Source organism: Eurosta solidaginis, chromosome 3, assembly GCF_040869045.1.
Source record: "Eurosta solidaginis isolate ZX-2024a chromosome 3, ASM4086904v1, whole genome shotgun sequence".
NCBI lineage: Eukaryota > Metazoa > Arthropoda > Insecta > Diptera > Tephritidae > Eurosta > Eurosta solidaginis.
The window spans coordinates 217,745,031-217,770,124 of record NC_090321.1 but is presented as its reverse complement, the minus strand read 5'-3'; the positions used below and the strand labels follow the sequence as shown (position 1 = coordinate 217,770,124).

At 36.4% G+C, this 25,094-nt stretch overlaps 1 protein-coding gene across 15 annotated transcripts; it reads right to left on the bottom strand.

The window, feature by feature from the left end:
- Positions 1-1,247: 1,247 nt before the first annotated feature.
- On the bottom strand, positions 1,248-24,606 carry LOC137245062 (facilitated trehalose transporter Tret1-like). Of its 15 annotated transcripts, none has more exons than XM_067775109.1 (6): positions 24,201-24,606; positions 23,311-23,553; positions 14,007-14,284; positions 13,677-13,868; positions 5,282-5,590; positions 1,249-5,214 (listed from the first exon to the last, which is right to left on the bottom strand). In XM_067775109.1, exons 3-6 carry the CDS (start codon positions 14,281-14,283, stop codon positions 4,430-4,432), a joined length of 1,563 nt encoding a protein of 520 aa, XP_067631210.1. In that variant the 5' UTR covers position 14,284; positions 23,311-23,553; positions 24,201-24,606; the 3' UTR covers positions 1,249-4,429. The 15 variants fall into 15 exon arrangements, with proteins under 15 accessions (XP_067631224.1, XP_067631210.1, XP_067631216.1 ...); XM_067775115.1 differs by having other exon boundaries at positions 23,311-23,440; XM_067775116.1 differs by having other exon boundaries at positions 23,311-23,435.
- Positions 24,607-25,094: the final 488 nt, after the last annotated feature.

The following is a 25,094-nucleotide window of genomic DNA, read 5'->3' as shown; positions in this document are numbered from 1 at the left end:
TAGGGGCGGCGAATATTCAAATCCGCCACTGCATACCACGCATGGGTTAATAAACCAAGAGCACTTGGGAAATGTCAAACACAGTAATTGACAATAAACAAATCCTACATTATCAGTGTCTTGCAACAGATGTCGCAACGCTGATTAAATATAGTTGGTAAAGAGGAATAGAAGTAGCAATTTATCAGTCAAATAAACCACCGCTATATAGCTAAATGGTTAGCGCAGCGTGCCTAAAGCGTACTGATGATGAAGGCTTAGCAACGCTTAATGCGTCCAACGCTTTTAATTAATTGTCTGATCAACGCCCTAGATTGATGAGGAGTGTGATGCCTAGTACCTAGGACCAACCTAATTATTTTCTAACTTTTAGTATTGTTATTACTTCAAGTAAGTATTGTTTCAATAAAACCGTTTAACTGAAAAAAAAAATTTGTATTATTTTATTTCAAAATAAAATGAAAATATTTGTTCCAAAATTGCTTTATTTGCTGAACACTCTTGGTATATATAGCTCATAATTTTCATCATATCGGAGTCACAAAAGACAGAAAGATTCTGAGGCGTATATGTCTACATGTCTGTTAGAAAAGTTGTTTTGTTGGAGGTACTATTGCGGGAGAGTCAGCAAATATGAGTAAATGTGTAATTTTGTTTGCTGATATTCAAAGTTTTTACAAAGACAAATTAGAATATTCAAGATGGAGTACTTATTCGTTCTGACGGTTGCAACAATTTTGCATACTACTTGTTGTAATGTAACAAAACAAAATAAAATAAATAAAATGAAGTATAATAAAAGAAAAAAGTAAATAAAAGAAAAAAATTTTATTAAATAAAAAAAGCAAAACAAAACAAAATCAAACCAAATAAAATGAAGGAAAATAAAAAGAGACAGGACACGCAAGGATGGGACAGGTAAGGCTAGGCAAATGAAGGAAAAAAAATGAGACGAAGCAAAAATTAAGAAAAATTAAAGGAAAGGAAATAAAAAAAACAAGAAGAGAAAAGAAAAGGATGGGACAGGAAATGCTAGGCAAATAAAGGAAAGAAAATGAGACCAAGCAAAAATTAATAAAAATTAAATGGAAGGAAATGAAATAAAAACAAGAACAGAAAAGAAAAGAAAAGTTCAGAAAACAAAGTAAGGGGATGAAAGAAGATGAAAAGAAAGGAAAGGGAGGGAATGAAAGTAAAGGTATAGGTCACTGGGCGAACTCTATCTAGTAAGAATAAAAGCACAATTTATAATTATTTTTTATATTTAACTTGGTTCTTCAACTTCTTTTAGGTAGTCACAAGTTATTAATTAGATAATGTAATGTAATTAGTATTCATAATTAAAGGAGTCATAATAACTAAAAATTTCATAAAATTTTATTACTAGTTTTGTTCAGGCATACTTGAAGTACTTTATTATATATCTAATTATATAAAAACTGAATGCTTTATAATGAATTAATGCAGATAAATAATCTACATGAAAATCAACACAATCACAGTTTTAAAAATATTTTAAACTAAACTAGTAAATTAAATTAGTTATAATAAACACTACTTTCAGTACAAAACAAAATGCAAACTTTTCGTTTACTTAACTTAATGGCAGCACTTGCAGTGCATTGTAAATCTATTGCAAAATATTTTAAATAACTAACAATTAAATTCGCTTTAAATTTAAGTTTAAAGCAAGTACTGGGCAACAAAATGGAGAGATGAAATGAATATAAAAAGAACAAATAATGAAAGGAAAGACCACTGAAAGAGTCACCCATGCAACGCATCGTGTTTTAGAGCAGAGCAAATAGCATAATGAAATTGATTAAGAAACTTAAGATATAAATTTCAAAGTAAATAACAAGTTGCAACCCATTTGTTTTATTTGAATCTGAATTTTAAATGAAGAAAGCTGAATTTGAATAACATCGGAAGGATATCGAAGTGATCCAAATATGACTTTGAACATGATCCCGAAATTATCCAGAAAGGACTCTGAATAAGTCCCGAAAATTATCAAAAAGGTTAACAAAAGACGGTGTATTGTATATTGTGTACAATGACTCTTAAATGATCTTCGCATAACCCTTAAATAGTCCATAAAAATCAGGAAAAGGTCACAAACTGACCCCGAAAAACAACGAAAAAGTCTACAAAATAATTTTGGGATGACCCTAAATAGATTCAAAAGTAATCCATAAATGACCTTAGGAGGAATCCGTAGTAATCCCAAGAATCTTCTCGAAATAGCCTTCAAATGACCCAAAGTGATCCAGAATGAACCTAAAATAATTTTGAAATAGCCGCGTAAGGAACACGGAAAAGTCCCTGATATCGTTACAAAATCACCCGAAATTGATCCCGAATTTACCACGGAAGCACCCCAAAATATTTCGCAGAATTATTCTTTATAGCTCCCCAAAAAAGACCTTAATGGTCCTGAAATTATTCGAAAATGCTCCCGAAATAGTCCCAGAGTCCATAACCCAGAAAAAAATCTAAATGTGCCCGAATTGAACCCTAAAAAAATCGGAAATGAACATGATCACGGAAGTGACCCCGAAATGAGCACGGAAAGCCACTCCCATCCGAACATATAGCAAAAATATTGTTTTCTCTACAAATAGCATATCTTTCGTAGCTTTCATTCTGTTAATTGCTCCGCTCTAAAACAAGACGAATCTCATATCAGACACAGAGCACTGCTTTCACTTCATTGTGCTATAATTCTGCTCTTTGCTCTATTCATGTCTAGAGCCTGAGCTGTAGTAGGACATATTTTTCGCTGCTACTACTGATGTGGAGTAGAAAATGCAAAAACGGACTTTTTTCTTGAACTCCTTAGTAATTATTTCCAGTATACACTAAAAACCAGCTATAAGCTGCCGGGCAACGCACAAATTTGCTTGACAGTTACCATAGCAACGGGTAGTTGTGTGCGTATCGGGCGACGACGTGCTCACGCGTATTTGTGTCGGCTTCGCGTTGATGAAAATCAAAATTTTTAGATTTTTTCGCTTGACAGCTGGTCTATTTGATCGTGGCCGACGTGGTTGACAATCATAAATGTGTTAGTTTTGAGCAACTTCGCGGAAGAAAAAGATTTTACGTTGCGGTTTATTGAAACATACGAATGATTACCAGCATTGTGGAATATAAAGTGTGAAGCATACCCTTCAAAACACGCGAGTACTCCATAAATAGTGCAAGGAATACTCCTTTAGGAGTATAGGAGTGTTCCAAAACTAATCTGTATTCATACAAAAAATGTGCTCCAATTAACATTGTGATGTCCTAGGAGAGGAGCAGGCGATCCCACTCTCGCTTTGTTTGTCAGTATTCCACATAGTACATACGTGAGACTACTTTCCAAAGTACTTTTACTGTAGTACTCCATGGAGCACCCACAGAGGATCATATGCTAAAGTACTAAAGAGAAATTGTGAAATGAATAAATGAAAGTAAATAAAGAGGGGCAATACAACTTTTATATTATATACTACGAATATTCTTACGTTATTTAGCATTTGCGTGAATAAAGAAACTAATATTTCTCTATACATACTATAGTATGTATACATAAAACCGGTGTGCGCGGTTGCATTTTATCAGAGTTGCCATAGTAAAATTTTATTATCAGTTATTTGCATGCAATATTTTACTTTTAGCAGCTCTGTTCGATCGTCATCGTGTCGTGATCATGGTCGTTAAAAAACGAGCAATGATCGGCTGATGGTGGTCCGTAAATGCATTGCAAAGGAGTATTGTTAGAGTACTCCAACATGAAGAAAATGGAACACGTAATCCAACAATTTTTGCAGGGTATTTCAACCGTGATGAAAAAGTAAGCAATATGATTTTTTTTCTTTTTTTCCGCAGTTACAAGCAAAAAAAAAAATCGTCATCCGATGACATGTTTACGTCCGTAAGCTACGAATTTTCAATACAAATGGCGCTTGATGCTTTCTGCTCGTGTGGTGGCCGGGCAAGCGACAATCACCCGATACGCACACAATTACCCGTTACTATGGTAACCATCAAGCAAATTTGTGCGTTGCCCGGCAGCTATACCTCGGCGGCAAGAATAAATTTAATTAATCTAGTACAACGCCGGCAGAGCTTCGAATACAAACGCAACTTTTTTTCTAGTGGTATGTATTTGTTTACATGGACAATGTTTGAGCATAGAATTCGCGCATGAGATTTTGACTGCTTGAAGAACAGAATCACTGGCTAAAACTGATTGACTGCTTGCTTTCCCGAATCTTTGTCGCTGCGCTCACACGAAGAAATTGTGATGTCTCAAATAAATATTATATAAAAATTATTGTTTTGTCCAAGCAGACGCAACGTCCATACTACAAACACGTCTTTCTTTCGTCAATCCATTTTGTTGCACAGCATAATTAACGACCCATCTTACGGCCACACTTTACCGTGTCGAAACTTCCTGCAACGGTACTGGTGTGGCGCGATATTGTTGCGATTTAATGCCCGTACGAAATTGGTCTTCAATTGCGAGCAACGTGCGCCCCCTTGTCTCGGGCAGCACTAAGTAAATATAAATTGCCGCCAATAATGCCATAATACCATAAAAGACAAAGCAAAACTCATAACCCACCACATCTCTCATTGAAGGATATGTCTTAATACAAATAAACGAAAAAACCATGCCCACAGAAACTGTGAGACCTGATGCAGCACCGCGCACCTTTTGCGGAAAGAGCTCAGATATCATAAAGAAGGGCAGCGTATACAAACCAAATGTGCTCAAAACAATGAAGGCGATAATGGCTAAAACTGGTAAATATGGTATACTGCGTAACAATGAGATCCAACTGTGACCAACCAAGAGGCACATACAAACACACATGCCCAATGCAGAAACTAGTCCTGATCGACGGCGACCCCAACACTCTAAAATTACGGGCATTATACATGTGGTTACTACGCGTCCAAGCCCAATAAATATCGCGCTCATAAAAGGATCTATGTTGACGCCAGCCTCCTGAGATATTTGTACAGCATACACAACAACAACGAAAATGCCGGTTAGCTGTTGAAAGGCGAAAAGCCCCATGAGTATTAGTAGCGGCTTATAGACCTCTGGTTGGCGTAAATATTCTAAAAATGGTGGCTTCTTTACACCTTCGACTAGTTGTATTGATTTTTGTAATATATTAAATTCAGCTTGCACTTCGGCATTTGTGATTTCACCTTGAAGGGAAGGGATAGAAAAGCAGTTAAATAGTGACCCAATTGTTGGTCTGCAAAGAATACTCACTTGATTTTTCCAAGCCGCGAAAATAATTGAGCGCCTGTTTTGCTTCTGCTATGCGTCCTTTGGACACCAACCAACTAGGTGATTCAGGCATTGGTATGACGCAAAGCAAAGCCAAAAATTGATAGGCACAGCAAAGTATTGCAATCAACTGCCAGTCGTTACGTATAAAATATCCCAATAAATAGATTACCAAAATGCCAGTAGCTATCGATATAGATGAACCCAGTATTAGTCGTCCACGTATGCGCGGTAAACTAATTTCGGCAGAGTATACGCCCACTGGAGCGCTTCCCATACCCATAGTGACGCCTGCAAACAAAAAATAGAAGGGCATTAGAGAGAGAGATACAATGTCGTTAAATAAAAACAAGAAAATAACCATGTAGGAAAATGAACCGAGGGTAACCCTGGAATGTGTTGGTATCACATGTGTATCAAATGAAAGGTATTAAAGAGTATTTTATGAGGGAGTGGGCCATAGTTCTATAGGTGGACGCCATTTAGGGATATCGCCATAAAGGTGGATCAGGGTTGACTCTAGAATTTCTTTGTACGATATGGGTATCAAATGAAAGATGTTAATGAGTATTTTAAAAGGGCGTGGGCTTAGTTCTATAGGTGGACGCCTTTTCGAGATATCGCCCTAAAGGTGGACCAGGGGTGACTCTAGAATGAGTTTGTACGATATGTGTATCACATTAAAGGTATTTATGAGGGTTTTAAAGGGGAGCGGTGGTATAGGTGGTCGCCTTTTCGAGATATCGGCATAAAGGTGGACCAGGTGTGACTCTAGAATGCGTTTGTACGATATGGGTATCAAATTAAAGGTATTAATGAGGGTTTTAAAAGTGAGTGGTGGTAGTTGTATAGGTGGCTGCCTTTTCGAGATATCGGCATAAAGGTGGACCAGGGGTGCCTCTAGAATTTGTTTGAACGATATGTGTATCAAATGAGAGGGGTTAATGGCATTTTAAAAGGGAGTGCGCCTTGGTTTTATAGGTGGACGCCTTTTCGAGATATCGCCATAAAGGTGGACCAGGGGTGACTCCAGAATGCGTTTGTACAATATGGGTATCAAACGAAAGGTGTTAATGATTATTTTAAAAGGGCGTGGGTCTTAGTTCTATAGGTGGACGCATTTTCGAGATATTGCCATAAAGGTTGACCAGGGGTGACTCTAGAATGCGTTTGTACAATATGGGTATCAAACGAAAGGTGTTAACGAGTATTTCAAAAGGGCGTGGGGCTTAGTTCTAAGGTTGGACGCCTTTTCGAGATATCGCCATAGAGGTGGACCAGGGGTGACTGTAGACTTTGTTTGACGAAATGAGTATCAAATGAAAGGTGTTAATGAGTCTTTTTAAAAGGGAGTGGGCCTTAGTTCTATAGGTGGTCGCCTTTTCGAGATATCGTCATAAAGGTGGGCCAGGGGTGACTCTAGAATATGTTTGTACGATATGGGTATCAAATGAAAGGTGTTAATGAATATTTTAAAAGGAGGTGGGGCTTAGTTCTATAGGTGGACGTCTTTTCGAGATATCGCCATAAGGGTGGACCAGGGGTGACTCTAGAATGTGTTTGTACGATATGGGTATCAAATTATAGGTATTAATGAGGCTTTTAAAATGGAGTGGTGGTAGTAGGATACTTATGTGAAGGCGTTTTCCAGATATCGATCAAAATGTGGACCAGGGTGACCCAGAACACCATCTGTTGGATACCGCTAATTTATTTATATATATAATACCACGAACAGTATTCCGGCCAAGATCTGAAGGGTTTTTTATTTCGCCCTGCCGAACTTTTTCATTTTCTTCTACTTAATATGGTAGGTGTCACACCCATTTTACAAAGTTTTTTTCTAAAGTTATATTTTGTGTCAATAAACCAATCCAATTACCATGTTTCATCCCTTTTTTCGTATTTGGTATATAATTATGGCATTTTCTTCATTTTTCGTAATTTTCGATATCGAAAAAGTGGGCGTGGTCATAGTTGGATTTCGGCCATTTTGTATACCAATACAAAGTGAGTGCAGATAAGTACGTGAACTGAGTTTAGTAGAGATATATCGATTTTTGCTCAAGTTATCGTGTCGGCCGAACGGAAGGACAGGCGGTCGACTGCGTATAAAAATGGGCGTGGCTTCAACCGATTTCGCCCTTTTTCACAGAAATAAGTTATCGTCCCAGAATCTAAGCCCCTACCAAATTTCAAAAGGATTGGTAAATGTTTGTTCGACTTATGGCATTAAAAGTATCCTAGAAAAATTAAATGAAAAAGGGCGGAGCCACGCCCATTTTGAAATTTTCTTTTATTTTTGTATTCTGTTGCACCATATCATTACTGGAGATGAATGTTGACACAATTTACTTATATACTGTAAAGATATAAAATTTTTTGTTAAAATTTTACTTTAAAAAAATTTTTTTTTTTTAAAAGCGGGCGTGGTCCTCCGATTTTGCTAACTTTTATAAGGCGTACATATAGTAATAGGAGTAACGGTCTTGCCAAATTTCATCATGATATCTTCAACGACTGCCAAATTACAGCTTGCAAAAGTTTTAAATTACCCTCTATTAAAAGTGGGCGATGCCACGCCCGTTGTCCAAAATTTTACTAATTTTCTATTCTGCGTCATATGTTCAACTCACCTACCAAATTTCATCGCTTTGTCTGTCTTTGGTAATGAATTATTTCACTTTTTCGGTTTTTCGAAATTTTCGATATCGAAAAAGTGGGCGTGGTTATAGTCCGATATCGTTCATTTTAAATACCTGTCTGAGATGAGTGGTCAGAAACCTACATACCAAATTTCATCAAGATACCTCAAAATTTACTCAAGTTATCGTGTTAACAGGCGGACGGACATTGCTCAATCAATTTTTTTTTTTCGATCCTGATGATTTTGATATATGGAAGTCTATATCTATCTCGATTCCTTTATACCTGTACAACCAACCGTTATCCAATTAAAGTTAATATACTCTGTGAGCTCTGCTCAACTGAGTATAAAAAAGTGTGAGTACGAAGTACTCGTAAAGTTCGATGCGTAAACGGTCCCCCCATAAATTCAGAAAACAAAAATTCAGAAACACAAATTTTCCGAAAACATTCTTCAGAACCATTTTTTTAGAAAGACAAAATTCAGAGGTGAAATTTCAGAACTGAATTCTCAGAAGTGAAATTTCAGAAGTGAAATTTCAGAAGGCGAAATTCAGAAGTCAAAATTCAGAAAGAAATTAGACGACAGAAAAAACATTAAATTTCTCTCGTTTATTTATTTGGAAGGTATTTTGTACATATAAAGAAAAACTGGCACAATCTAAAATTTAAAATTGTGTGCAATGGCAAGCATGTAATTAATTAATACGTTTTCGTGTTTATCTTTTTCTAGTGAATTTACAGGGATTCAAGCGGTTGATTAGAGCAATGCAAAGCTTTATAGCTCCAAAGCTTCCGCACCCAATTGTCAACCTTACCTACGCGAGGGGAATTCTGTTACAAATATTAATGTATCATACACATCTTTAGCAGGCAGGGCTCTGGCGACCCCAAGTTCTTCATAGAACCATGGGGTGGGAGGGCGGTATGGTCATATTATCCGTTCTCGAAATGGTTGGGCTAATACCTTAATGGTGATTTGTTACCGGAACGTTTCAATCTATATCCGGCAAAGGACCATCAACTCGTCCTTCGCGGAGTGTCTTTATAGTTAATAAAACAAAAAATTAATTTATAATTTTAAACAAATGTTGGCCAAGGTCTTTATTTTTTTTTTTTTTTTTCTTGCGTTTTCGATATGGCTCGCCTCCAGCTGAAAAATGCAATTTTATTTCTGTTATTGCCTGTTCGTTTTTTATTTTATCTATGAAATTAAATATGTTAGGGTGCGTCCCAAACACACTTCAAATGACGTTGTGCCACCCTTCGATAGAGTTATTTGTTTGGGCTTCACTCAATTTGGTGCTATTATACATAATACATCCATAATTCGATTGGATATAACGCCTTTTTTCGACGTTGGTGTGTTCCAGGAAGTTACCAGACGGCTGAAAAAAAAATTCAGAAGTCTGAACCTTGACTTCTGAATTTTAACTTCTGAAATTTGACTTCTGAATTTTGATTTCTGAATTTTTGTTTCGGAGTTGTGACTACTGAATTTGGGCTTTCTGAAAAAAGAGTTCTGACTAATGTTTTCTGAAAAAATGCTTTTCTGAATTTTTGTTTTCTGAATTTCTGGGGGAACCGCGTAAACATTCAGGTCGTCAAGAAAACGAATATTTTTAAGTTAACTAGGTCTCCCCCTGTGTTGAATTTAAATCACATCAGATGTGACTTTATCTAAAGCAAATTATTTCGAAGTATTTGAGAAGAGCTTCGTTAATTATCGAAGGCAAAATTATTTTTATATTGTTTGTTATAAGGCTGTTACAGGCGTGTCATCGGTGGCTTCTTGGTTTGTTATCGACCGGTTACACATGTGTAATCGCATTTAGGTTGAAGGTGTGTCGGTATTTGCCCCCTAATAAACCGATGAGTCATCGATAACACACCGATAACAACTTATTAACACTCTTTTAGCAAAGAGACGACTTTACGAAAACAAACCTATAACTTTTCCATATACAATCTATAAGCTTTCTAAAGCAAATCGATACCTTTTCAATACTGAATGCATAACAAATCGATAACTTTTCGAAAATAAAATTTATAGGTTTTCGAAAACAAATCAATGTACCAAATTGTTTATAAAAAGAATAGCAATACAAAGGCAACAGATAGAGACAAATACCAAAGAGGGCAGCAGGGCATTCAAGTTGCTGTGTGAATGAGCAATATGCCTCAACACCAGTATTAATGCAGGTGTACTCGAGTTCAAAGCTCAGCACCCGAAAAGTAACCTTTTGTCCTAGTAACCGTTTGTAATTGTTCTCGAATATCAATAACAACAAATCGATAAATTGCGAAAAAAAATCGATAAAAATCCAAAAATCGATAACTCAGCGATAATCTTTGTGATCGATTGCAAGTTTCTGACACTTCGATAATGGGAATGAGGTGGTGGCAAATCAGCGTTTGCTTAGCTGGATCAAAGGAAAGGTTTCCAGGAGCAGACTGGAAGAAGCGAGTGGTGTTCCAAAGTAACTCTTGGCATTCACCTTTTTTTTCTCACAGCCAAAATTAGCTGCCAACTCCGGGTTGCTTATAAATAAGCCCCTACAAAAATGTATCATCCATATCCCTGCCCTAGCCGAGCTCCCCACCCCATTCCTCCCTCGAGGGTATATACGTTGTAAAGTTAACAGTCGGACTTAAACCACGATACTGTGTTCATATGTTCTGCTAGGGATGGAGCCGGAGCTGGTAAGAATGCTAGTGGGCCCCGAAGCCTAAATAAGCATCAGACAGTTTCCTTCCTCCTCGCATTGTATACTTTAGAGTAGTCGTTCACGACCACGACCCAGAGGAGGGAAAACAGGATAACGCCCTGTGGCGTACCCCTTTAGGCCACTGAGTCTCCGTACTTCACAGTGAAAGTGCTTCTTCCCTAAAAAAAAAACAGAGTTTTCGGTTCATGCAAATACTTATACAAAGTTTGTTCGGCACGAAAGTGTAAATATATGTAGCAGAAGGCAATTGGAAAAAGTTTAATAACAACAAGACAGGCTTCGGGCGATCCTCTTCCTAAAAATATGATCATTGCATGAGTGCGGGTTCAAATTTCAGTCAGGAGAGAAAAGGCTTTGAAGAGATTAACACGGTATCAACGACCGCTTTTCTCAGCTGCTGGATACTGAAATCATCCAATCATTTTATACTGAACTGCATAGGTTTTGCTAGGATAACGCAGGGCATCACACAATTGAAGTATTCTTATCGGTAAGTTTTTGGTTGCAACACAGCGATTCACAAAATGAGTGTTTGGCTGCTGTTATCAGTAGGTAGTAGAGGTTTACGCCGATCAATTTATCGGCGGCGGCGGCGTGGGCGGCGCGCCGGCGTACCGCGGTGTTCTTACTTTAAAAAGCTTGGTTTTTCTATTTAAAAAAATAATATTTAGGAAAGGTTTTGTTTGTATGTATTTAAGGAAATCAACGTTTTGGCCATTTCGGAAAGATCCGGGGCTTTTGCCTCAAAATCTCGCACATCGTTGAAAAATTGTCAGGAGTAGCTCCTTGCAGGGGGTTTGTTCCTCGTTTACTGACTCCAGAGAGACTTCGAACCTAACCCCGGTCTTTGGAATTGGTACTGCTGTGTCTGCTGAAAAGATATAGAGATACATAAAATGGTCACAGTTTTGTCTGTATATCTCGTGCAAAGCGTAGTTACACCTGGGTTTAACTCCTAATTATCATCGCGAACACAATTTCTTTCATTCATGTGTTGCTATTAATGATCTATTATTACTGATGACTGTCGTGGCACTGAGCGCCTGCAGTTTTTTCGACTGTTAAGAGCTACAATTCCCTATGTGCAAACAGTAGCAATTCCGACCATCAGTCGCTACCACGCCTCCTGACCCTCACACCATATGCCAGCACAGAAGCTGTAGGACTGCGACTTCCAACTCATACCTTCGTCGACGTCACTTTCCTGGAAGCTCTAGGTGTAGCTACCAAGACTTTCTAACCGATGTTTTGTTCGCGCTATGCTGCCAAGCTACACCAGAGAAACACCTTGAATCGTTAGGGAGTGATTATTCGGCCAAAGATTCTGCCCTCGAAATCATAAGCAGTCTAAGTGGATGTCATTGCGTAACTCATGGGTGAAAATCGTATAATCCTCTGCGCATCTACATATTTAAAATTTTACAAGGACCCTGGATAATTTTTTTTAAATGTAGACCAAAGTTTGTAGACTTTTGTGTTTACACCATTGATTTCAATAGTCTTCGGTAAATCAAAACGATATTTTAGAATGAAAGTCGACCGATTTTAAGTTGAAAGATGTTAACTGCTGTTTTCCGCCCTTATGATATAAGAGATCATTATTGATGACCGCGTAGCTTCAGTTTTCAGACTAGTTCGACTGTCCACATGAGGGTAGTATCACACACGGTCATTAGTTCGACTGCCTTGGGATGCAAATCGGTGTTGACATCGAAAGCGCCTGTTTTTTTAAATAACTTTTGAACGATTAGAAAGAGTTAAATTTCGCTATAAGTTTCTTATATGTGGCAGTGATGCGCATCCGTTGATACCACTTTCGACCATATCCGACCAATTTTCGACATGAACAATAAATGGACTAAACAGTCTTAAAGAGTAGAAAATAGAGTAACGAGACGGACGCCGCCGCCGCTCCGTTATTTTTGACATTCGGCGACGTATATCTCTAGCAGGTAGTGAATATGATGGTTTTTCTTTTCTTTTTGTAGCGATAAAAAGACTTGCCGTAGGGGAGGTTTATCGATATTGATGCTCCTTACCAGAAACTGATCCGGTACTTAACGAAAAAAAAACACCAATACCAGCACGTTGAACCTTATAGACCATCTCAAGAACGGAAAGATATGGCCACGTTGAAACATCGAAGTTATTCACCTCCCTCCTCGCCAGAGCTTCGTCTAATACATAAACAGGAAAAGCCAGGAGAAGGTGAGGTTGCAAATTGGCTAGAATAAGCTAAAGACTGCGCTGGAAACCCCTTGAATCCCTTAATCTCAACTAAAAAAGTTTCTTTTTATAAGGAGTAGCTACCGCAGAGCTTAATTTAAAGCGTCAGGCTGCCGCCGTACTGTAGTTTTAGCGTACTTCGGTCACCAAACCGAAGATCCAAGATTTCAGTCCTGGGCAAAGCAAAACAAAAGTTTTAAAGAAAAGTTTTTTCTATGAGAAAGCCTTTTTATAAGCGAAGACGCCCCTTGGCAGTGGTTTGACAAACACACCCAGTATATTTCGGAGTCGACATAAAACATGTAGGTCCCGTCCCGAAAATTTGTGGGGAAATTAAAGGGGAAACGACGCAAATTGGAAGAGAAGCTTGACCTAAATCTCTTCGGAGGTATATCTCGCCTTCTATTTATTATTTATTAGCAGAGTTATGGCTTGCGTATGATGAACTTTTTTTTTTGTTGATTTGACTGTTGAGACTGTCAATTCAAAATCAAGATATTGTGCGAAGTTGATTAATACGATTGATTTTACCAGCTTTTTTCTTTCAGTGAACTTATCAGAATTATTATGTACTCGCAGGATTGAAACAAATTCGAGACCCGAAACAAAACCAGACTCAATCTAAAACTTATAATTGCTTATTTTTTAGGTCTTACCTTAACCTGCTTGACTAAAGTATCTTATCATAGAAATTATTGAGCCGTCTCGGTATTTAGAACAAATAATTGTAAAATATAAATAGTCAAATTATTGTCCCTCTTATCAATTGAACCTACCAATAAAAAATCGCGATAGCAGCAATTGTATGAAAACGACATCGGCATCATCTTCAACAGCAAAAGCCATCAACAGCCAAGCAAATAAAGCAATCACATTCAGTACGATGAGCGTATACTTGCGACCCAAGTTGTCCAATAAAATGCCAGAAACTAAACCACCTAATGGACATGAAAGAGTGTTGATTGAAGCTGAAATAATAAATAAAATAAAAATTATAACAAAATCAAAGAAAATCCAATGCAAAATAAGCAAGTCATTGTTATGAATGCAAAATGATGAGTTTGAACAAAGCAATTGATTCATCTATGTTGCAGCACATAACTTACCAAACCAAGATGCTTGCGATTCGCTTAAATGTACTGATTCATTGGGGTCAGTCAATTGACGCATAGTGACCGTTGGCATACCCAATGCCATACCAGCCGCGAGCAATCCAATATTACCCAAGAAAACCATTAAGGCTTGACGCCGTACAGCAAGACTTTGTTCACCAAGTGGTATGTGTGTTGTTGTATTTGGTCCTGAGTATATTTGTGGAGTTCTGCCATTTTTTGTAGTCAAAGACTGTAACTCGTCTGATTTGGAGGTACTCGGTTCTGCCATGCTGTAAAAAAGGAAAAAAAAAAAAATAGGAAATCATTTTATGAGAATATTAGGCTTGCAGAGTGTCAACTTGATATGTTTGTGTGAATGTTTGAGCGCAGTATTTGGGAGAGTTAGTATGAGCTCCTTCAACAAACCTTACAAAGTATTAGTCCTAGAATAGATGGCTGGGAAGGTTCAAGGTCTGACATGCTTGGGAACATCAGACGAAGTGAGCAGCGCACCTCAGGAGATGCTTAACTTAGTTAAAGCAACATGCTAAAGAAACAACATCGATTCTTTTATCATGGAAATTTTATCGGTAGTAAATTTCACAAACCTGAAGCAGCACTACCTCGATTCTATCGTAATATCGAGTTAGGGCCTTGGTCGTACACACAAACAGAACTTGGGTTGGTTTGAGAAATCGTATTTTTTGTACATTGGGTAGGGCAAATATCTGATGCCACGTGCTCACTCCAAAATATTTTGGATATGAATTGATGGTTGCTTTTTGCCAACTCTTTGACGTTCATGGTTTACTGGCGTTTTGCTATTTCTCATTTCATCAAAGTAGCCTGGCGGAGAGCATAGTTTGTTGGCAGGTGTTCGCCACCTTCTTTCCTATCTATCAGTGAGGATAATTGTTTCCTTCAGCATACATTTGTCATTGCTTTGAAATCTCGGGTGTCTATTTTAGTTTCCGATAGAAACAGTTATTATCCACGGCGGTACCATAATATGTTGGTACGTAGACACAGTTAAGTACTATATTTAATACCCTTTCGGAGTAACCCTCAAAAAGCGCCTACCGCGTTCCAGCCTGCGAATTTGATGAAGTATTCGTTCTGTAAAGGTTCAGATCCACTCCCATTTTGCTCAATATTTTAGTTTTCTTATTTGATACTCTAATGTTAGTTCAAAAACAACGTTTGAGTGATTTTGCGTCATTAATCACTCATCTAGGATAGCTTTAAGTGGCGTAACGCATCCGTTTGGATAACACCATAAATAATACTTCAGCAATGACTTTTACGGAATTGTATGGCCTGTAATGAAGGCTTTTCCTGTTACATTTCTAAAATTTCCAAATAATTCAATAAATAAAATGTTCCATTAGTTTGAATTAATTTTCATTTAAATAAGTCTTCATTCATTAAAATAATTGATTGACAATATCGCCAACAACAAAACCCCTTTCGAACATCTGCTGATCAAACGAATGTAAAATCGTAAATGAAAATATTACATATGTACATACATAAATAATAAACAATTTATTAAAAATCAATCAACTTTAATCAAAATATTAAACGCCAATATGAGGCACTCAATCGAGAGGAACGTCATTCAAATGATGAAAAATGATAATTCCTTTGTATGTCGCTTTAATTGAATACAGTTAAGGTTTCATAGATTATTTAGTTTTATTGAAAATTTTTCTAGACAAAAACGTTAAACTGAAATGTTTAAAGCAGGGATTACATTTTACGGTTACTCTTTGCACAGTTTATTTAAAACTCTTATTTTGTAACCAAAATAGATTTATAATTTTAGGGTCGTACGGGAAATATTTCCGGGACAGTTTGGGAAAAATGTTTGGATCATTTCAAGACTTTTTATACTATCGCGCTTTGCACACAGAGTATACTAACGTTGGATAACGGTTGGTTGTACAGATATAAAGGAATCGAGATAGATATAGACTTTCGTATATTAAAATCCTCAGTATCGAAACAAAATTTGATTAAACCATGTCTGTCCGTTCGTGCGTCTGTTCATCTGTAAATCCTTTATCAATCGTGTTTCATTTCCCAAATGGAATTATAACAAGAAAAAGCAAAAAATTCAAATTCTTGAAAATGGGCGTGGTACCGCCCCTTTTTTGCCCAAGCAATTTTCTATGTTTCGGGAGCCATAACTCGAAGATTGTAATAAGATTGGGTGCACATATTTGCTTTATAGCAGTAAATATTTATAGTAAAAATTTACGGGATAGGTTAAAGACCACGCCCACTTTTATATATAAAGGATGTTTAAAAGGCTTGTAGACTATATTAATAAACTGTATCTTAGCGAAAAATCAATTGTATCAATGATATTTCACTTACTAAATTTTATTGTAAAAAGATATTGGGAGACATCTTTTAATGGGCGGTGCCACACCCCTATTCCGATCAGACATTACATAACAATTGGAAAATGTAATTTATCTGAAATGAACTGTAAAATTGAGACTCACGCTGAGTTTTTAATGTTCGGTTACACCCGAAATTAGACCCTTTCTTGTTTGTAGTAATGTTGGGAGTAATTTGGGATCCTTTCGGAATTATAACTTTTAATTTTTGGGATTGTTTTAGGTACCAGTTCAAGACTATTTTCGGATTATATTAGGGAATATTTCGGGACTGTTTGCACGAATCATCTTGAAAGCATTTCAGTGCTTTTTGGGGATTATATTAGTGGGACTATACTTCGGGATCATTTTGCGACTATTTAGAACCTTTTTTGCAAGGTTCGGAAAATTTTATTTAATAAAAATACGAAATGTTATCGGACTGTTTTTATTATCGCATTGTTATTGGAATTTTAATCGTTTGATAGGTGTTGATAAAGAGTGTTATTGTGAATTATCAGTTAAGTATCGAAAATCTATCGAGATGTTATCGATTTGTGGAATTTGTGGATTTTGGAAAGTATGTCGACTTGCTATCTATTTTTAATAAAAAAAAATAGCGAATCGCTATTGAAAAATAATCACGAAGTTAACGACTAATTTCCGGAAAGCTATTGTTTTGCTAACGCAAAGATATCGATGTGTAATCGAAGTGTTATATTATTCGATAACGAACTGATACATTTCCGATAACAAATAGATATTTTTCCGATGACAAACAATTAGTTTTTTTGACAATAAGTGGATAACTCATCGATAATTTTTGTTAACGATAGCATATTTATAACTCGAATTTGAGTTAACTGCATAAAATGCTCACTCGATTTCGAACTTTTGTTCTGCGTGACATTTTAATGTTGTTGTTGTTGTTGTTGTTGTAGCAGTGCTTCGCCCCATCCAATAGGTGCGACCGATCACAAATTGTCATCATTTTTACGTTTACATTTATACGTTCGCATACAGGTCTTAGGTTGTCGTAAAGCATGTCCATTTTGGTTCGGGCAAAAAACGTCGTTAGTTTTCGTGAGTTAAAAAAACGTCTTGCGTGTTTATTAGGCTCAGCTTTATTCTAATATGTTTTAATGCAATTTAGAGATTTGTTATTGTTATTGTTGTAATTCGATACTATATTTGGATCTTAAGGTGAATTATTACGGTGATTGAATTCGCGTTATGCGGGGGAGGAAATGGTCGGATGTAAGTTATGCTACACCTCTAAAGTCATTGCGTTGTTTAGTCACTGATTAACTTCCGGTACTGATACACTTTTAGTGGACTTATAATGTCAAAAACAAAAAAAAAAACAAAATTCGCAAAAGTAACCTAATATAGAAAAGACTGCCCCTATTTTCCGGAAATGTTCATTGTATAAAAATTCGGGACGATTGTCGGTGTTCAAATATTTCTTATTTCAGTGTTGGCATTAATAAAACCTGTAGTGTCCCTGTAGGGAAAATGTCTAGTTGTGAACTGGTGCTTTTCTAATGAATTCGGAACCAATCCCTCAATCTCTTCTACATGCTTTTCAGCTTGAAACTAGTGATAATCTAGCTTCTATAGAACTAGTTCTTAGAAATTTCTCCCATTCCCTACAGGAGTTTTATAATGTTTGGCTTTACGCGAACTTAACCATTTTTATGCTCCAGAGAGTACCAAAAGTTTGCTTATCAAGCAATGTTACTTAATTGAAGAGGCGTAATACTAATATTTCAAATCTTGCTACACTTCCATATAACAATATTGCATCAAAAACGGAATGTTAAATCGGTCCTAGATTTGTTTTGCCAAAATGTTAGAGGTTTAAACACTAAACTAACTGAATTGTATTTGAAATCATTTAACTGCAATTACAACATTATCTCTTTAACTGAAATTTGGCTAAAACCTCATATATTTAACTCCGAGATTCTTTGCCATGATTACCAAATATACAGAAATGACCGCTTGAACAGAATTGGTGGTGGAGTTTTGCTTGCGGTACATTCTTCTGTACCTTCAGATGATTCTACAGAATTCAAATGCATTAGAATCAAGCTCGGAATGGGTTGTGTTTATATCGCCGTTTGCTATATCCCACCATCTTCTGACCCTTCGGTGTATATGGATCATATTTCCCTGCTCAAAATTGTTAATTCAATGCTGAAGCCTATTGATTCGATGATAGTCCTGGGTGACTTTAATCTGACGCATATAGTATGGACCATATCTGACCAGGATATTGTACCTATTTCTTCAAACCTGTCCAACAACGATTTTTAGGCCAAAATAACTGAACTTCGACTTAAACCGATAAAAATAATTCATAACATGTTCGGGAGGACTCTTCATTTGGTATTTGTTGACGATACATCAAAATGTACTCTAAGCCGGGGTGAACCTCTTACTGTACCTGAAGATCCTTACCATCCTTCCCTTTCCTGATCGGCCATCCCAAAATTGTTTGAAGCTATCGTCACCAATCAGCTAACATTTCCCATTTCTACTTTGATTGCAGAACCGCTACACGGATTCTGTAAAGGCAAATCTACCATTACTAATCTACTTGAATTCACAACTCATGTTTCTAAGGGATTTAGAGAAAATCTTCACACAGATGTTATTTATACTGATTTAAGTAAAGCATTTGACAAAGTATCCCATTCCTTACTTATCTACAAGCTGGATCGGCTTGGCTTTCAACTTGGTCTCACCCAGTGGATCTCGTCGTATCTCTGCGGTCGAACGCAAAAAGTTATTTTTAAAAATACTTTTTCAAATATCATCGATGTTCCCTCTGGCGTCCCACAAGGCAGCCACCTTGGTCCAATTCTGTTCTTGCTATTTATTAATGATCTCTGTACCACTATAAAATATTCCAAAATCTTAATGTATGCTGATGATGTAAAACTTTTTAGGTCTTATGCGTCTATCGAAGAACGTCCCTTGCTTCAAGCGGATTTAAACTGCCTAGTTAGTTAATTGGTGCAACGTAAATTCAAAGCCGCTGAACCTCAATAAATGCAAATTCATGTGCCTATCTCAAAGATCTTTGCCAGCAGCCTCTTAGGTAACTAATAATTTTTGTCTTCTATCAGTAAAATTTTTTGATGACTTGGGAGTCACGATAGATGCTAAACTTAGTTTCAACCTTTATACTAATGCTAGTAGAGGTGTTCTTTCATTCGTGAAACGGTGGTCCAAAGAATTTAGTGACCCTTATGTAACTAAAGCTCTTTTCATCACTTTAGTTAGACCCATACTAGAATACGGATCAATAGTCTGGAATCTACAATATCGAGTTCATGCAGATAGACTTGAATCAATACAAAAGCAATTTCTACTTTTCTCTTTCAGGAATTTTCAGTGGGACTCTGCGTATAAACTTCCACCTTACACTAGTCGGTTGAAGCTTATCAATCTTCCAACTCTTGCAAGTCGTAGATAAATACTATGCGTCTTGAATGGACTGATTTCTAGTCCAATTCTTTTGAACGAAGTAAACTTTAACGTCCCATCACGGGTGTAAAGACATTACAAACCTCTCCTTTTGAGGCAGTGTAGAACTAATTTCGAATTAAATGAACCTTTTCATGATTTTAACTCTCATTCTAATTCATTTGATATAACGGATTCACTTTTTACCATAAAGAAAACTGTCTTATCCTATCTTAACTCTTAACAAAAAAAAAATCTAATAAATTAAAAATGTTCACTTATTTAACAATGTAATATGTATATGTATAATTTCTAACTGTTATGTATAGCACTCAGCTGGTGATTTTTATTCTGTCGCTGAGCAGTTTTAGATCTCGACGCTTAACAAAACTCCGCCTATCAACAACAAATCCGTGCGTCATGCGGATGCGCCCCTTGCGCCGGTCGGGCGGGTTTTTGGAGGTATTAAGCCGTTGGGTATTATTATTATTATTATTATCATATTTCAATGACCTCAAAGGCGAAAACAACAAAACTTATAGTTAGTATAAATATTGACACAATTTATATTTATTCATTATTATTTGATTTAAAAGAATGATAGTTGTTCTTATAGCAGGGACCGTGTATAAAAGTTATTTCAAAATTTGTTATGATAAAAATATTTAGGGTACCTGGATTTAATTCAAGTACCATTTCATGTGCATATAACGCTGACGAAAGCGGACAACTTAACTGGATTAAGAAAAAAAAAATAAGAAACCATGTTCATGCGGGTTTTAGAAACCAAAACCATTAAAAAATCAGTTACCTCTTGGATGTGAGCGATGACTTGAATACAAAAATTATCTGTTGTTATATCCAATTTTCCAAGAAAAAATAGTGCTCTTCATAAAGAAAATGCTTAATATGAGAATGTTTGGTGAATTACACAAAAAATAAGTACTTAGGGTGGTTGTATTGCTGCTCGTCTAACCTACTCTCACTATTGAAGATTTATTGTGTATGTATAAAAAGCCTATTGTATATGTGCGAAGGCGAGCATACTGCGACCGTGGCTTGCAATGACTTATGTTGCCAGAATGGACTTAACTGTCAAGGCTGATATCGACTTTGGAAGTTTCGAAGATATGTAATCAGAAAAATAATCACGAAGATCCGTCCCCATTACTTTTCGCAGCATACTTGACGCGTTAGGGATATTATATTTTAGACAACCTAAGATGTCAAGTTCAGTGCTTTGCGTGGAACCATCCGCAAAGGCTTCAAAGTGTTGAAGATTAAGTGGAGGTCTTAAAACCTCTGGCTAAAAAGGTTACTTTGTCATTAAAAACAAAATTCGTGAGCCAAATGAAAGAGGACAGTGGATTTACGACTCACACAATAACACTTTTTCTCGCTACAGTACTGAGTTTGTGTTCGTTCGTAGCAATGCCTTGCGTAGAATAAACATTTTTAAATCTAAGTTCTTAAATGTCTATAAAATTGATGGGGTAATTTTTTATTTAAAGCAGCTATGTTTGTGCAAAGAATAAAACAAGTAGAGTTAGACGTCGAAAGACTCAAATGCGCTCTCTGAGAGCATAAGCCGATGGAATGCAGGAGCATATCTCTAAAACATTTTATAACACGGAAGGCATTAAGAATAGAAATGTGTAAACGCCGCCGGCAGCAAAAAAGAGAAGCGATACGCCTTCACAGGAAGAAAAAAGCAAAGACAGAAAGGCATTCAACTGCAAGCCACCAGGAATAACGCTTCAAAATTTTACCAAAAACTCCAGCGATAGACACAGACAGGCACAAAAATTTCCATTATTTGCCAAGAGGACCGAGGTTTTCTATAATATAAGTCTCGGCACCTGATTCTGTATCTACGTTTCATCGTCAACAAATTCTGGTAACACCATGGACACATTGAGTCTATATAAGGCCTTTATTGTATAGGCCAGTTCAACCTAACCTAACAGGTGACAGATAGGTTTTAAGCCGAGGTCAAACTCTAAAAATTCCACAAAAATTAAACGGCTGACGTTAAGCAAAACACCCACAAACTCATTCAGAATTGGAAAAGTACTCTCCGATCCCTTCGTAACTAAACGAGGTTTTGGACAGGGTGATAGCCAAGCAAGCGATCTCCTTTATTTGATGCTAGAAAACCAGCGAAGAAAACTCTTGCCACTGAGATATGTAGGAAATTGACCAGTAAAGTTCTCTCTCATCGCAAACGAAAATCATGCTCTAGAAGTTACTTATAGTACATACCCATCCTGCTATATCAAATGAAGCGGCTCTGGGAGCTATATGCAGACACCAACATAATGGGCCGCGCATATGCATAAAAGTAAATAAGTCCATTTTTGATAGTAATAACTTGAAATCTTATAAATTTAAACGAGCAATTTTTGTTTGTTTGTATAGCCGAACGATCTCGGGAACGGCTCATCGGATTTAAATGAAATTTGGCACAGAGATAATATATCACCTTCTAAGACTTTCTACCTAGGTGTTGCCACCCATGTTTCACAAGATTGCCACCTATTCGAAATTATAAAAAAATTGCATGAGATATGCCGATGTCGGTATCAAACGAAAAGTATTTCACTCCGCATTACAATAGGGACATTTTTGAGTAGGGTTGCCATTTAGGGTTGCCACCTATTCGAAATAAAAAAAATTGCATGAGATAAGCCGATATGGGTATCAAACGAAAGGCATTTCACGCCGCATTGCAATAGGGACATTTTGAGCAGGGTTGCCATTTAGGGTTGCCCCCTATTCGATATTAAAAAATAATTGCATGAGAAATGCCGATATGGGTATCAAACGAAAGGTATTTCACTCCGCATTACAATAGGCAAATTTTTGAGTAGGGTTGCCATTTAGGGTTGGGTTAGTTAGACGAAATAGTACTCTCGTTACTCATATTCTATTAAAGCTTTAAAGGAGAACATTAAAGTTAAAAATCTGCGTAAAAAATCTTACACATGATTCGACTTAATTTTAAATAATTTTCTTTTAAATGAATAATTGCAATTTCTCGCAGAATACTATTAGAAAGATTTCTCAGCACAGGTCGCACAGGTACTAATATTGAAATTTTGAGTGATTGCTTCGAAAAAGTGCTTACTGGTTTAAAGCATATGGCCCAAAATCACTGTCTTAGCCTAATCAATCTGAAGGCTTGCGCAACTTAACTTTGTTTTAAGTAAAAATATCTTCTTTCCTAAGATTTAACAGCCATTTATGCCAATATTTAACTTTATGTACCCTAAGTATAATTTGTTTTTATTTATTTAAGGCTATTAGCGCAAAAGTAATGTAAACAGGGACTAAAAAAAATAGGTTTATTCAGCTTTTGCTATTCTTGCTCTACCACTGTGCTAGTTATACCAACATCACTTTTGCGCTGAAAGCCTAATTTAAGCCTTAAATATATTTAAGCCTTAAATATCACTTACATTGCTTACACTTTCTGTTTCTTACACAAAATTAAATTAAATATTCAGCAAACGCAATTGAAATTTTTAATCTCTGTTGAGCTAAAAGCGGTAATGCACTCCACAAAGCAGGTGAATGATGTCTGCTGCACTTTTGATTAGAAAAAAAAAAACCAGAAATATGCGACACACTCAAATCCGGTTGTCCAGACAATTCAACTTCCAAACGACTTGACTCTTATGTTGGTTACTTATAAGTAACTACTGTAAAGCGGATATGTACAACGAGACGCGGTCAGCGTGCAAAGGAAACACAAACAAAACCAGTAAAGTTGTCGAAGTTCGGGTGTAAGCGAACATTATATACTCAGCGTGAGCTTCAATTGTACATTTCATTTCAGATAAATTACTTTTCTAAATAACACGTGGCACCGCCCATTAAAAAAAAATGTCTCCCCATTTCCTCTTACAATAAAACTTGATAAGTGAAATATCATTGATTCAAAACTATTCTTTGCTAAGTTATAACTTATTATTCTAGTCTACGACCCTCTTAAATTTGTTTTATATATAAGTTTCCGTGGTCTTTAACCGATCCCGTCCATTATTACTAGAAATATTTTCTGCTATACGGAAAATATGTGTACCCAATTTTGTTCAGATCCGTTAATAAAAGTATAAATTATAAAGTGGGCGTGGTTATCATCCGATTTCGCTCATTTTCAACACCAATCTATTCTGGGTCTAGATAACCTCGTGTACCAAATTTGGTGAAGATATCTCAATATTTACTCAAGTTATCGTGTCAACGGACAGATGGATGGACGGACGGACATGGCTCAATCAAATTTGTTTTCGATACTGATGTTTTTAATATATGGAAGTCTATAACTATCTCGATTCCTTTATACCTGTACAACCAACCGTTATCCAATCAAAGTTAATATACTCTGTGTGCAAAGCACGCTGAGTATAAAAATAGAACTCGCGAACCCGTTTCCAATACTCGCGTACGGCGAATAGTACCAGAGGTGCTGTCTGCCGAGTTTTTCAAGTCCACCATTTAATGTAACCGGCACTTCGATTTATTGTTTCTATTTTGGCCGCTTTTAAAGATTACGGTGCCACAGTCGTTTATCACTGCGCGATAATTTTTGGAATGTAAATAAAATATCCGTTTAAATTTCAAATCGTCCGTTTTATACAACCACTCAACCGGACTAAAACACAAGTGTTCCATAGCAACGCACTTAAGCAGCAAATGAAAAGTATCTTTTTTTAAATTCTCTGCGTATGAGTATGGACTGCTCAACGAACCCCGACGACTGCTTAAATTCAATGGGTTTTTGCTATTCATTTAATAGTTTTGCTTATAAACTGCAACACTTTTTTTTATTAAAGTAAAAGGTTTTAAGTATTTAAAGCATCTCATAACTTCGCGGGGATTTCCACGAATAATGAACCTGCCAATGGATTTTGCATTAACTATTTTCTTTAAATCCGTATAGCCTTTGGAAGAGGTTTCCATATTTATTCAAAATTTTCAGAATGCATGCTTGGATTTAAAAAAATTTAAAAATACTACTTATTTAATTCATGTTTTGATTTTTTCGAGAAATTTGAAGTTAAAAACTTTTTTTTAAATTTATTGACATATGTTTCTGAAAAAAAACCAAAAAGTTGTACAATTTTTCCTTAAGTTTTAAACAAAAATAAATATTATCTACGCTGTCCTGAAATTTAAATAAAATCTGCTTATTTTCCAGATTTGGGTCAAATAAAATTTTTAAAGTTAATAAAAGGTT

Coding starts and splice junctions, on each gene's coding strand:
- LOC137245062 (XM_067775109.1), bottom strand. CDS start 14,283: ATGGCAGAACCGAGTACCTCCAAATCAGACGAGTTACAGTCTTTGACT. Junction 13,869..14,006: donor ATCGCAAGCATCTTGGTTTG/GTAAGTTATGTG, acceptor TTATTATTTCAG/CTTCAATCAACACTCTTTCA. Junction 5,591..13,676: donor GCTATCGCGATTTTTTATTG/GTAGGTTCAATT, acceptor TTTTGTTTGCAG/GCGTCACTATGGGTATGGGA.